This window comes from Sturnus vulgaris, chromosome 2 (assembly GCF_052056855.1).
Source record: "Sturnus vulgaris isolate bStuVul1 chromosome 2, bStuVul1.hap1, whole genome shotgun sequence".
NCBI lineage: Eukaryota > Metazoa > Chordata > Aves > Passeriformes > Sturnidae > Sturnus > Sturnus vulgaris.
This window is the reverse complement of record NC_142244.1, coordinates 18,049,949-18,065,159: the sequence shown is the minus strand read 5'-3', so window position 1 is coordinate 18,065,159 and position 15,211 is coordinate 18,049,949. Positions and strand designations below refer to the sequence as shown.

The 15,211-nt window shown below is 38.9% G+C and overlaps 1 protein-coding gene across 4 annotated transcripts in view; it reads left to right on the top strand.

Annotated features, from left to right (window-relative positions):
- EPHA6 (EPH receptor A6) overlaps positions 1-15,211 on the top strand; it is a 369,885-nt gene that overhangs the window by 69,935 nt on the left and 284,739 nt on the right. For all 4 annotated transcript variants that reach the window (XM_088158465.1, XM_014882838.2, XM_088158463.1 and 1 more), the window contains exon 3: positions 12,927-13,590. In XM_088158465.1, the coding sequence (XP_088014591.1) occupies positions 12,927-13,590 (664 nt within the window). The remainder of the gene's footprint in view (positions 1-12,926; positions 13,591-15,211) is intronic.

Here is a 15,211-nt window from a genome sequence, read left to right as displayed (position 1 = left end):
AATGCTCTTATGAAAAAGGTTAAAAATGGGTGAGCTGCCTAGATTTATATTTTTATAACTGCTGTGACTTTCTTAAGACTTTATTTGGGCTGAAGCCTGGCTTATCGATATTAACCAAAGGTGCTGGAGCACTTTGTTTCTTTTAAGCATAACTGCCATTTTAAAATCAAGTTTTTGCTTACTTGCAACATTTTATGTTAAAAGCTAAAAGAGCAGGCCCATGGGTCTCAGTTTGTGCTAAATATTGCATGCAGTGCTATTGATTTGTGACGCTATAGCATAATTGTTGGTGTTCTGGTACAGCTTTTCAGCCAAGCAGCAGTTTCAAAGGCCAAATACTCTTTGGGAAAATAAATTGCAGGAAAAAGCAGGAATCTGTTCTGTCTCTAACATAACTTTATTTGACAGCATCATTTAAAATAGCATAACTTTAGATAGATACATTACTGGGTTCTAAGTACCTGCTCATTTCAGCTAGGCAAGTCCTATTAGTAGAACAAGGCCACAAAAAGAGTTTCTTCATACCAGAGCTTACAAGATTACTTTCTAATTTTCTGCTGAAATCTAAATGCTCTTTTGTTAAGCTGTGGGAGAAAAAAGCATGGGTAAGGGCAAAATCAAAACTGAAGTCCTTGATTTCAAAGATGCCAAAAGTGCACTTCCCAATAAAATAGAGGGTTTTTTTCTCCTCACTTTTTTAGCCCTGGATTTGTTTAAGCTTCCAGCCAGAGCCTCTGAATCACCTGAGCTGACTCAAGAGCTGTTGTTTTATGTACAAGAGACTCATGTATTTATTTTACTCTTAGATTCACTACATGATTAACACACCATGGTTTTCTTCTTGGCAGAAAAGTGTTTGGGCATAGCAAATGCTCTCCCCTATCAGGTAAAAGCTGCTTCAAGTGACTTTCATCTGAAATTTTTAGTAATTTTTTCATTCTTTTCCACTCCTGGGTCTGAGTGCCTCTCTTGCATATATGAAGTGGATGCAGGATTATGCACACAGGTCAAAAAATGATGAAATATGTGAAATTATAGCGAGGATTTGTGTTGAATTTAAATGTTTTCCACAAAAAGTTGGACTTAATTCATGGGTAAAATTTTATTTCATCTGTAAAAGGAACAAAAATATTAGGCCCTACTCTTGAAGTTTTTTAATTCTTTCATGTGTATTTATTGTGGTTTTGTCAGCTTGAGGCTTTAGTATAGTTTTCCTTTTTCAGTAGCACAAGTGTTACATCAAAAATGACAGTTCATTCTATGCCTGTTTTTTGTTTTGGTTACTCATCTCCTTTTGTATTTACAATGCTAAGATTAAATATTTCTTGCTGTGCCAGAACAATGAGCAATGCAGCAACTCATCAGAGCTTGAAAAAACTGATTGCTGTCAACTATGGTGCTTTTCCCTCCCTCATCAAAATCACAGGTTGTCTCAAAAATTCGATCTGATGTTTCTAATCTCCAGCAGCTCTAAAAGGTGAACTTGAGCATGCCTAGATTACCTGAACTGTCTAATTGGCCTTTGTGAAAAGTCACCAGTATTGAATTGTGGAACTGAAATAAAAGCGCAGATTGTGAGGTTCTGTGACTTGTGCTGTTAAATTTTATTACTTTCCTGTTGTTGGTGGCAAAGATTAATGAAACTTTTATAAAGTTGGATAGAAATGAGAAGGGAAGTACATTAAACTACCCCAGCTTGCTGCACACTAATTATTGTGTCAGATCTCATTAGGAAACGGATGCACACAGCAGACTCTGCTTGCTTATTTGAACGTGTCTGCTTCAAGAAAGGACTCTGCAAATTGGAGAAGGGTTTGCAGGTCAATATTCTACATATGTCAATTTACAAAAGACATTTTTGCTTCTAACTACCCTTCATCTCATGTTTCAGCAGAAGAGCAGAATAAGAATAATTAGGGAAGAGTTGTACTGAGTTTGGGATAGTGGTGGGTGGGAGTGGACTTGAATTCAGCACACTGTGCTCTAAAAAAATTCTTATTTTTGCAGGCATGGAATTTCAGTAAAAGCAATCATAAGCCTGATTAGCAGATAATAGAATTTCATGGGTTTTCATAGGCAAGCCTCTCAAACATGATAAATAAGGGCAGAAATCTTGAGAGGTGTCTTTGTGAGAGTCAAAGCTTTGTATTGAAAAACAGGTATGTAAGAAAAACGTCCCCTTTCATGGGGCTTACATAACAAATGCAATGCAGCAAAAATAAACAACTTTTGTTTGTTTGTACATTAAACTGATAGGAATGGTTTGTTTCAGTCAGTCATCCATGTTCATTGTCTATCTACTCCAATCTATGTGGTTGGGGTTGATGAAGAGGACAGAAATGTGGTTAAGGAATGAGCGATGGATCTGTGAAGTCTGTGATTAAAAGATTCTTCTTGGTCTTCTTGTATGGAACCATGGATCCTGCAACTTCTTCATTTTTTACAGGCTTTTCTCTCTGTAATAACCAGGGTTTGTAGGAGGATAATGTGTTCTGAGATTTTGCCCCAAATAAAAAAATATGAACGAGTCAAAGCTTTGAAGGCTGCAAGGTCATGTGATAAAAAGGCAGAAGTGTTGCTCCTGATGACTTTTCCGTTCTGTCATTAAGAGGGAGTTGCAGAACTCAGATTTCTGATTTGATTATAGGCTAGTAAGGAAATTTTCAAGGAATTGGGAATATTGTGCTTCTTCATGGTTAACATTCTCCAGTATCAAAAAGTAAATAATTTATAAATGTCAGAAAACTATGGAATGGTTATATATTGACTCACTTGATGACAACAATTTATATAACTGTGTGATAAATATTTTTCCTCTAAAAATGGTAGGTAGATGTAGTTGTTGCTGTGGTCCCCAGGACAGTTCTTGGACAAAGAGAGGAATAGGAGGATAAAAACTGAATGTGAAGTTGGCTTCTTCCTCCCTTTTCCAGAAGTTTTGACTCTTGTTTAGCCTCCTAGTTTTACATGATTGATATTCTCATCATAACTCTCAAAGCTGAATTGTGCTGCTGTCTTCCCTGGTCCTGTGAATACTCCAGTATTTGCATTCTAGAAGATTGGGAGCTCTGTTAAAACCATAATTTTAATAGCAAAAAAACCCTTTAAAAGTAGTTGGTTCCTAGCAAAAACCTATCTCATTCTGCAGAAGAGGCTAAAGAGTTTTAGTAATGTTCTTTAACTGTGGCCTGCTTTTGGTGTCCATTCTTTCAATGATATTAAATCAACTTTTATGAAAGCTTGTTTCAGTGTTTCATACTTAGACCAGAAAGTCTTGGGACTATTTTAAATAAATATGTGAAGAACTACACTGATGTTTTCAAATAAAAACAACTTGTTCTGTCCTTCATCAAAAAAATACCCTGTGAGGACATATGCCAAGAAACCTTTCTCTTTACTGCTCTGAAATGACCAACATAAATGGCTTTTCCTTTAAAAGGACATCCTGCTGGTAGGTGATAGATGAACTAGAGGCATTGGACCAACATCTCAACAATTGTGTTCAGCTGTAACTTAATAAAGCATTGTTCTCTTAGGGTCAGGTTGGCTGTGACAACAGAGAAAGTTCTAGAAGATAAATGTGCAAAATATAATCTTTTTGGTAAATTACAAAAGAATCTGACATCTAATTTGACCTCTAGTTGACATTCCGTGACCACCCCCTGCCAGCTGCAGTGATTTTTATCTGCAGCAGGTTCCAAATAAAGCTCTAGGTTTCAGCTGGGTGAAAAAAGTCTTATTGTGCTTAAACACTGAAGTCAGGTACTGCTCTTGCAGTTGCAGTATCTGGGAAAGAAAAGCATAATTATCAAATATTCAAATGAAATTTTCTCCTTTCTCCCATTAGCCAGAAGTTGATTCACAAAATTGCTTTCAATGTAGCTGAAAATACAAGTAATGAGATCAGGGAGGTTGAAAGAGCATGGGAGTTATTCTAGTTCACATGTTTTCCTTGCACATGCAGGACAATGCAGAAATGAGATGTCTGAGAATTTAATTTGATGATGCACTCCTCAACTGTAGTGAATGAGTTGGGTTTAATGCCAGCCTATTTATAGGACAGGATCATTAAGAGTTTGATGCTCCCTCCATTTGTGCACTCAGAAGTGGGAGGAAGGCGAGGAGCACTGGGGAAGGGCAGAAAGTTATTTTCTTCCAGGACATTTTAACAAGTATGACTGAGCCTGAGCTCCCCGAGGAGACAGTGCTACTTTACAGTAAATAAGTAATTACATAGGAAGGATGAATAAACTGATGTGGAAAACACTGGTAATTGTTTTCTTTTCCTTTGGTTTTGTTTTGTGTTTTGTTGGTTTTTTTTTTTTTGGTTTGTGTTTTTGTGTTCCCTCTATTCCTGCCTTGGAGATCACAGACTAAGGTTCATATGGATAGCTCTTTTTTTTTTTTTTTTTTTTCCTTTAAAAATACTGTAGGCTTCTCATTTTAATGTATTCATTTCTCAGCACATTTTGGACACTTCGTTCAGGATGTTTGCAACCTATAATGGAAGTTATTCCTTGGAGTTTTTTGGCATGGCTCTGTTTAACCTAGAAAATGAGTAAGGTTGTAATGCATGTAGCTGAAATGCACAAGCTTATGAATTTGCATGCATATAAACTGAGCTGCTACTGATGTTGTTATTCAGCTTGCTCCACTTGTAATAATTGTTTTTTCTGTTCACCTCTCAGATTTTATTTCCAGAGGTTTGAGGCTCAGTTGAATGGTGGGATATGAGAGCATTGCTTTTGGCTTTCACTGGAGGATATCAACATGATCCTTTGCAAGCCTAAGTTTGTGCTTTAATTAGTCACATAGCTCTAGTCTTGGTTTTCCCCCTTTTGATCTTCTGCCTGGAAGGGATAAGTAGCTTGAGAAAAAACAAAGCCATGAATTTGTTATTTGTAGGTAGCGATAACACTTGTTAGGACGGTGGTGGGAGGCTGGAAGTGATTTATGAAAGATGTAAGTGTTCAGTTCTCCAGCAGCAGTTTGGTCACAGGTATTCCAGCCAGATGTGTGCCACAGGAATGGGCTCTACTACAACAGCTGGAGGGAAATGGAGAGTGGTTCTGAAGGAGCCCACTAATAAATACTCAAAGGAAGAGTTGTGCTGCTGGGGAGCTTTGCAGTGTCATCAGTTCAGCCCCTGTGGGTAGTGTCAGCTCCAGGCATCCACACTGATCCAGCTCCTGACACACAGCATGCCGGTAAAAATCACTGATCTGTCACTTCACCTTCCTCTTAATGTCTTTAGTTTTGCTTCTTTAGTTTTATGTCTTAGGCTGAATTAATGCCTTAGTGTTTATAAAGCACTCCACAGATGAAAAGCCTTCCGTAGCTGCTTTGTGTAATTATTATTTTTAATTGTTTCCATTTGTATAATTTCAATTAGAATCACTAATGGACTAGTACAAACTCAATAAGTAGTAGAAAAGGCAGGATTTTTTTTCTTCTTTTTAAAGAAAGTAGACTTTAGCAAAAACTGGGGAAAAATGGAAGAAGTGGACAGATACTCTTCTGGGTTCTACTTCATCCCTATTAACCTCATTGACTGCTTGCTAATTGCAAGAATTTAAATATGCCAATGCCTACATAAAAAAACCCAAAACCTCTGAGATCCACTGCTTTTCACTGGGAAAACCTGAAGTTTGAAATTGTATTTATGCTATTTCTGCCATCAATGGTATTGAAATGCTTTTTTCCCCAGAGTGTGGGTAGTAAGGCAATGAAAATGGGAAGCTCTGAGTCATAGCCCTCTTTGTGGGTGCACACAGCCAGGACCACTGGTGTGCTGGGATTCTGTGCTATTCACTTAAAACCTCCACTTCTTGGAATGGCAAAGGCAAAAAATCTTCTTGCTGCTGAAGGGGAAATCTCAAATATCAGAATTGTAGAATCAAAGCAGAGAAAGCAAGTAAAACAGAACTGATATTTGGAAATTTGTGCATTCAAGTCAGATTTGTGATATGATGCAATACACAATTTATGAAGAGTTTAAGTGGTAAAAGCAGTCATTTTACTCAGTATGTGCATTATATCATGGGGCAGACAAGGTCATCTCTCAAACTGAGAGCTGAGAAAATCTACCAAGCATCTCTGCCTGCCCTGAAGCTGTTCTGGCTTCCCAGCAGGCCAGCCCAATTGGCAGGGTTAAAGTTCATGGGAAGTGCAGGTCTGGCAGGAGGGGAGTTTATGGCCCAGCTTGGGTACCAAGGGGCTTGATGATTCAGAGCCAATGCAGTGATGATGTAACAGCCCAGGGCTGCTCACAAACTCCTGAAGAAGATTAACAGGCAAACTCTGAATTTGTATAAATTTCTAAACTAGAAATGCAGAGCTTGCTCAAGGTTTATTATTTGTTTTGTTTGGTTTTTTTCCTTAAAGCTTCCTCCACGTTCTTTTTCTGTGTTTCTAAATACCTGAGGACACACAAACACTTACCACAACATTATCTGTGCTATTTTGGAGATCGGCAAGGTCCCCCAGGCCACATAGCTGATGCAGACAGCTATTGTGCAGCATTACCAAAGTACCCAGTGGCTTCACTGAGCAGTGTTGTAACATTCTGCTCCAGTTACTCCAAGTGTGGGAGGTGCTGGGAAGAGCAGAGCCAGGATTGCTGCAGCTCCCCATATTTAGGAAATGAACCAACACAGCAGCAAATAAGTCGTCGTCTACTATTAAACAGGTGATAGTTGATTGGATTATACCTACAGTTTGATTTAGTTATTTTGTAGCTGAAATTTATTTCTCAGTCCTTCTGTCTTATGCCAATTAGAAGAAAGTATTAACACTTTTGTATTTTGAGTCATGTCATTTACTAATCATATTTACTAATGTACTACTGCATTTAATAATGTAGTGATAGGACAATGGGGAAGGGCTTTAAACTGAAGCCCTGAAAGAGGGCAGGTTTAGATTAGGTATTAGGAGGAAATTATTTCCTGTGAGGGTGGTTAGGAACCAGAACAGGTTGCCCAGAGAAGCTGTGGGTGCTGCAGCCTGGGATAGTGGAAGGAATCCCTGCCCATGGATGATCTTTAAGTCCCTTTCAACCCAAGGCAGTCTGTGATTCTGTTGGGTGACCAAACTCGATCCTTTCATCCACACATCTGTTATTCCACAGCAGATCCCTGTGTGTCAGCACATCTGTGGTGATGTTTAGAGCTGCTGCATTCTTCAGGTGTTCTTGGTAATCCCATAAATCTCACTCAGCCAAGTGAGGGGCTCTTGTTTCCCTTGCCCTGCCAGCATCAGTATTATTCTGTGTTTTATCACAGCAGACTCTGCAGCTGCTGGCAGACAAATGTAGCACATAGCTATTGTGATTAGCCAGACCCAGCTCTATTGTAGTAGCAGATACCTGTAAAAGCACTGGGTTATGTATTTTTTATTATTATTTCTTTTGTAAGACAGAGGCCAGCAGAGCTTTGTTGCAGGTCCCAGGGACAGTGCACTGGCAGATTTTTGAAGGGCACACAGCAGGGTTAGGTGTTATGAGCTGTAGTATCTTGAAAAGGTGTAGACTTCCTGCTCTCACTTTCCATTCCATTCTGAATACATTGGAAGTGTTGCATTGCAAAGGGATAAGATGCCCCTGGAAAGGTGATCAGTAGCACTTTTCACAACTGAATTGTGGCATCTCTCACCACCTGCTGAGGTTTTACTAGTGTGTCTCATTTAAAAAGCAAATTACAGCTTGGCACACCATCACTGCAGATCCTTGGTGCAAGTCATTGAGCCTTTTATAGTCCATAATGCATTCAGGAAAACAATGGTCTTGTTCCAGAGTGCTGGGGAGAAAGGTATTTTCTATAGTGATGGCTGCTTTCAATTATACTTCAGTTTATAATAAACAGCCTTCATGTGTATGCATATGTGTGTAAATTCTTTTGGGTTTTCTACCCCTTTTTCTGTAGTTCTGTTCTGAATGAACTTTTTTATCATCTGTTATGGAAGGAATAATGTATTATCCTATCTGCCTTCTGTTTTATACTTTCTCTGCCCTGTCCAGACAGTAGGAACATCATTCTATATGTAACTCTTTGATTGGTGTGTTATCATGCTCTTGTTTAAATTCTGGTCAGTCAAATAAATGGATTGCCTCACTAGCCTGAGCCCTACATCAGAGTAGGTATTTTTGAGATGTACATATGTTTCTTGTCATCTTAATCGTTTCTAGTAGATGCACAAAGTTCTTTGTTCAAGACCTCTGATGCCCTTTCCTTCTGGAACAGTCCCAATTCACTCTCCGAAGCTGGAGCAGGGCTGTCTTACTCTGCCTGCTGATCCCAAAGTCCTGTGCTGGCTAATCCCCAAGTGAAAGTCAATTGTTTCATGTATCTGAAGTTGGTCTCGCTTGAACTCCAGGGTTCATCCCCCAAATCTCACCAAATCTGGGTCTTGCTTGCCTGTAGAAAACATTTATATGAACCAGAAGAGTTTTCAGAGCAGAGTTGGATCGCCTGGAGCAGCTCATCTCTCAGTTGTTCAGTGCTTCATGTAATAATAGGAAAGCAACTCACTTTTGGATACCTATTTTGAGTGTTTTAACAACTTTCTCTTCTGTGTTCTCTTGTTTATATTGTCCTGACTATTCTCTATTTATTCAATTCTGTTATTTCCTTTTAATCATGTTTACTTACACAGATTTTGAGGGGTTTGCCCTCTTACTCTCATATTCTATGCCTGTATAGAAAACAGATGTCACATTTTTCTCTAAACCCGCATTGTGATTGTCATTTTAGATCTACAGAGCTAATAAAATTGTGCTACATATTGCTATTCATTCCCTAAGCAACTTCAAATCACCTCAACTTTAAATGTAAGAACATAAGTAGTTCAGTTGCTGCTTTATTTTGCCAGCTGTATCAACTTGTACTTGCTAAGACATACAAATAGCTGGGGAATTTTGTCTGCTTTTTTTCAAATAGGCATATTTTGAGAGTTCAGTGTTATCACTCATCTTTGAGGGTCTGAGCACCTGTTTTCACATACAGAATTGTAGACCTTGGGAAAAGTGAAGGCAAAGAAAAATGAGTTAGTGGGAAAGGGGGAAAATACTTACTTAATACCTTTAACTTACAGCAATTCTGTAGCTCTTAAATATTCTTCAGCCTTGCTGTTTTAGATGTCATCATAAATGCCAGCTGTGCCTTAAGATTTTCATTTCCTAAGCACATTATGTTGAGATAAGTTTCTTTTTTTTCAGTTCTGTTATGTAGTGTGTAGCTGGTTTTGCCTGAATGTCACTGCAGCAGCAAGATGTGTAAATGTGCCCTGTCAGATGGCAGGTGTGCAGGCCAAGTGCAAGTCCTCCTCTGGTGTTTCCTCACTTGGGCCTTTCTGATCTCATTTTTGTGAAGATCATCTCACCAGAGATTAGTATAAGGGAATTTAAAAAAAAACTTTTAAAACGCTCTTTATTTTTACTGTTCCGCTTGTTTCCATGGAAACGGGATCTATAAGATTGTCAGGAGTGAACAGCTGAGAGTATTCGACATGTGTAGATTTCATTAGGTGACTCCCAGCTGACATCTGGGATGACCTAAATAAGTAGTAAACCATTTAGAGGGGTAGAAGAAAAGGACCAATTTAGAGAAAACGCTGTATGCATTCTTTTTGTCCTCATTGGATGTGATAAGTAAGAAAATGCTTATTTAACTGGTTTTGGGTACATGAGTTGCATGGACATACTTGCAGCTTTCTTCAGACTTTTCCAGCACAGTAGCAATTCTGTACAACAAACACAGTCCATCCCTTTGATAGGATGGACTTTTTAACAGTGACCTGAGCTGTCTCAAGTGGATGTTTGTGGGCAATGAGGGATACATATGTCAGGAAATTGCAGTTCTACAGTTCAGGTTCACTGAATTTTCAAATGTCAGCCTATGTTTGTGTGTAAGAAGTAGTTGACAACTCCATCTCTGAAATTACCTCGCTTGCTGAAGCTGAGACTAAACCAGATCTCTCTAGCACGACCTTATATATTCGTTCCTCAGTTTAGAATGGAAACCTTCCTTTTGTTGCCAGATAGGCATAAGACTTATCACCACTGAGGATTTGCCTTAACAGTTGTGTCATCTTAGCAGGTAGTAAAACGCAGGATGGCTGAAGTCAACAGGTTTTGTTCCCCAGTTTCTTATCTCAAGTTATTTTCAGGCACAACTTCTTTGTTCAGTGCTCTGCATGGAAAGCCAGTGCTTGTCCTTGTGTTTTGCTCAACAAGTGCTTTGTGTAGATTAGGCTCCCAAGGGTGCCACTGTGTGCCCGATATCCAAATGTGTTCATGTTAAGTCTGCCAAAACCTTCTCTTGTTCAGGGGTGAGCTCAGATACACTGAGATGCAGATGCAGAACCCTTCATTTTTAGAGAATTATCATTAAATGATAGGTGTAAAGGTGAGGTAACTTTCCTGCTTAGGATACAAATTTTGCTGCATTTGTAAGAGCAGAGGGTTTCTTCCATAAACTGGTGAGTGAGGTCATGGGCTTAAGTAACCAATGTAACCCTTTTTTCTTCGAATGAGGTAAAATATCAATAAAGAATTTTGAGGTGTGCAGGATTCTAAAACTGCCATTCCAGGTTACCAGACTGCTGCTGGGCTCTGTGCCTCAATAACTGTTATCTGAGATTAAGAGCTCAATATTAATCCATCAATCAGTGTGACAGCTTGTGGGAGAGGTGTCTTTCACTGCATGTGAAGTTTACCTCCATATCAGCTCATTAGGAAGTAGATATTTTCAACTGCTTGATATATCTACCCCTGTTAATTGGAACAGCTTTCAGTACTGATGTGTACTAAAAGGCTCTTGCTGATTTTTAAGTCTCCAGTGTTTTGGTTTAAAATAGAATAGAAAAAAAATTGGAATCAATGAAAATAAACTTCAGTATTATATAGCTCACACAAATTTAAGTTATGTGTTCGCTCTTAATAGTGTTCTCTGTACAGCTGTTGAATATTAGTGAAGTTTAAAAATGAGAGGTTGTAAAGTAGTTTTTAGCAGTCTGGAAACAGCCGAGACTTTAACTAAAATCCCAGTGTGGTTTGTAGCTTAGTCTTATGTTTTATACTTGGATGTGATGAGTAATCTTGGAATCTTCACTAATCTTCAAATGTTATGTTCTTCCATTTTAGTGATTTGCTCCTCCTTCATGCTGCATGTAAAATACAGCCTCTTAGCCATGCTATTGTTTAGTCCATTGTTCAACTAGAATTTTGAAGCTTTTCCTCCAAAGGATGCTTTTAACATATCTTTTCCAGAAGTCCTGGAACTCCCAGTTTAAGAATTAGCTTTATGCTGCTGCTGCCTTCATTAACATTAGCAGGCGTTTTCCTCATTTGAAAGGACTGTAATCAAAGGTTTTGAAAGTAAAGCAGCACATTGGGATGGGTGAAGTTTGAAGGAGGTTTGAATGGTCAGCTTGTCTAAGCCAGACAACCCCTGCCAGCTTTTGTGAGTGTCAGGTCAGGGATTTCATGCAGGGAGACTGTCAGAGACTACCACAGAGTGAGTTCTGTCAGACTTCTCAGGCACTGAAAATGACATTTTGGCATGTTGGAAGTCACCTTGTTTCCACTCAGTATCTGGGACTGGTACCTAAGAGCACACTCTGTATTTGTAAATATACCTTACCCAGAATGGCCCAGTGCAATGGCTAGGTTGAGATAGTCAATGCTAACCTTTTTCCAAATATTTTATATGTATGATGTTTAAACTGCTTGTTCTATTAAAAAATTTTGCAGATTTTAAACATTTTTCTTGCCCAAAGGTGAATTCCTCTAGAAAGGGAGATCTCAGCAGGCTGTCTGGGAGCACAGTGGAAAGGCACAGGCACAAAGCATGAGAGATCTGCTTTGAATGAACTAAAGCCCTGTCCGTGTTTGATCAATCCATTTTGTTTTATTCTTTGAAACCACTTATTGAAGTGCTGAGCCTTTACTTTCTTACAGAACTAATAGGTTTATACTATTAACTGCACAGTTAACAGCTAACTTTAGGGCTTTAATTTCTAAGTTCAAATTGAGATATTGATTCAGAGTGAATATATAAATATTTCTGAAGAGAATTGCCCGGTAAGAGGAGGATATTTTGGATATTGTTTTCTTTCTTAATAATTTTAAGAAGCAGTAGCATGTTGAGGGTTTTATTTTAAGCTGCCCTATGCCCACTTAAAAAGCTCTTCTGTATTTTAAAAATAACATTGTTTTTTAAACAATGTTTTAATGTTTGTTTATTTAACAATTCTGTTTGGTGTGGTGGAGAGTTTGGTAGGTTTTTGGTTCTTTTTTCTTTTTGAGACCTCTCTGGGAGTATACAGCATATCTTCAATTAAATGTGACTTTAATGTTGGTTGGTTTTGGTTCTTGTTTTGGTTTTCTTTCCTGCTGCTTCTACCCCAGTGGATCAGTACATCAAAAAGCCAAGCTAAAACTTCTGATGAGGAACAACGTTTTTGTATACAGAACTATAAATAGTTCTGTGTTTTGAATTTAAAAAATCCCTCTCTAGTGCTACATTGACTGCTCAGTAGAAAGTTGATTCAGTTATATTGAAGCTCTTTTTGGGATGTTGGTAATCTTTTGGAGTAGCAGATTATATATAAAGTGTTTGGTGAGCCTTTGATAGAAAGTATATGGAGAGCCATATATCTATAAAATATAAACATGGCCTGTATTTCCTCCTTTGCTAGGCCCCAGTAATTTTCTATTAAATCTTTTTATTAATAGAAATTTAATGTGGAGTTTCTGAAATCAAACTTGTGTGATGTTCTGTGGTTATCTTCTTTTAACTACTGTCTTTCCACTAAACTTGAAGTAATTATTCATAATTAAGCCATAGGTGCATATACAGGGCACATGGGTGTGCATGCATATGCATAATACATATTTTTCCTGGCTTTCAGACACTTCTGTTTCTTTTCAGTGGGATGCCATCACTGAAATGGATGAACACAACCGTCCCATTCACACCTACCAGGTGTGCAATGTGATGGAACCCAACCAGAACAACTGGCTGCAAACCAACTGGGTGTCCCGCGACGCCGCGCAGAAAATCTACGTGGAGATGAAGTTCACCCTGAGGGACTGCAACAGCATTCCCTGGGTGCTGGGGACCTGCAAGGAAACCTTCAATCTCTACTACATGGAGTCAGATGAGCCCCATGGAGTAAAATTCAAGCCAAACCAGTACACTAAAATCGATACCATAGCTGCCGATGAGAGCTTTACCCAGATGGACTTGGGCGACCGAATCCTCAAGCTCAACACGGAAGTTCGCGAAGTGGGGCCGATCAGCAAGAAGGGATTTTATCTCGCTTTTCAGGACATTGGAGCGTGCATTGCCTTGGTGTCAGTCCGTGTCTATTACAAGAAGTGCCCTTTCACGGTCCGGAATTTGGCCATGTTTCCTGACACCATCCCAAGGGTGGATTCTTCCTCCTTGGTGGAGGTCCGGGGTTCCTGCGTGAAGAGCGCCGAGGAACGGGACACCCCAAAATTGTATTGTGGGGCAGATGGGGATTGGCTGGTGCCTCTGGGACGATGCATCTGCACTGTGGGATATGAAGAGCTGGATGGTTCCTGCCATGGTAAGCAAACACTGTTTGACTTTTCTTGTTTTTTTAATTTTTAGAAGTCGTATACTATCATATTCTCTTCCACTGTCTGTAATAGTTTCAAAATGACTTGAGAATGAGGTGCTTTTCTGTAGTAATGGTTGTGAACAATGATATCACAGTGGCTGCTGAGGCTGTCTGCTGTGGTTCAACTTTGGCTTTGTAGCAAAAAGGGGGAGAGGGAGTCCATATCCATCCTTTACCAAAATGACTCTGCTATTTTGCTCAAGAATTTCTCAGACTAGATGGTGTTAGGCAAGCTGCACGGCAACCTTGGATAATAGAGAGCATTAAAAGCTCTATGCACTGTAATCAGAAAATGAAATTCACTTTGTTGTCTGATCTTGCTGGCATTAATTATCAAAATACACTGGTTGCAAAGATACAGTGTTGCCAATGCCATTATTGGAAGCCAGCCTAAAATTGCACATGAGGTCAAAAGGTTTCTCTCTTAATGAGATAAGGATTTTTTTCTCTGAAACTTTAATGCTGAATGAATTCCTGTCCATTATGCAAGTGAGTCATAAGCTAGATCTGTATGTAAGCAATACAGCCAGCAGTCAAAGTCTACAGAAATGTTTTCTCCAGTACATTGACTCTACTGGTTTATAAAACTGGCCATCTGATCTGCTGAGCAGGACCTTCCAAGTGAAATGGAGTACCCAAAGCCATGAGTTTTTGCCTATTCTTATCTATTTGCCCCAAGAATTACAACTTACTAGTTTAGAAAATTCTAATCTAATAGAGCTTCCACATGCTTTGAAATAATATTTATAGTTGGATGTTGTCCATTTAATCTTCTACAGTGAATCTAAATATTTGTACTATTTTTCTTCCTGACAGTTTTTCAGAGTACATTTGTCTTGCTTGTGAATATCATGCTCAAGGCAAGCCCAACTGCATTTCATATGAAATGCTTTCATAACTAAAAGAGCACAATTTAATTTCTGTAGTTCCCACTCTGCAGTGTATAAACCATGAGTGGAAGGGTTCCTGTTCAGGATGGCCACGTTTGTGCCAGAGCTGGTGGTGGAAATGCATATTTGGACAGCTGGGAATGCCTTTGTACAATGGGATGTTTTCAGTGTGGCTGTTGAGTGGTGTGAACTGAACCATGATATGTGTGTTGATAGGCATCTTTCAGACAGCCTTTTTGTTCTGTTTGAGACTTTGCTTCTTGGCAAATTCAGAGTTTAAAAGAGTTGTTGCTTGTCATTAAGTCCTGAGCAAACTCTTTAATACCCATTAAATTTAAAAAATACCTGAACATTTCTAAGTCTCTGAGGGGAAATTTTTTAAAATGTACATTGAGCTTCTTTTCGGAGAAGCAGAGAGTGGGGGACTAGGTGGGGGAAGAGCAGAAGCTACTCTATCTTAGCCTGGTAAGACCTGATCTATATTTATAAAATATTCATATTTTCCCCAAAACCCCAACCCAAAGCCCTTTTGCCTCTCCCTTTGTAAATCAGTCTTGAAAGTGTTTTGCATCGTTGTCAGTGCTTTGTGCAGGCATAATCTGTGACCTACTCAGGAGAGAACAGTTCCTTTCTTCTGCATGAAAAACAGTCAGATTAACAATTTTGCATTTTGAAGT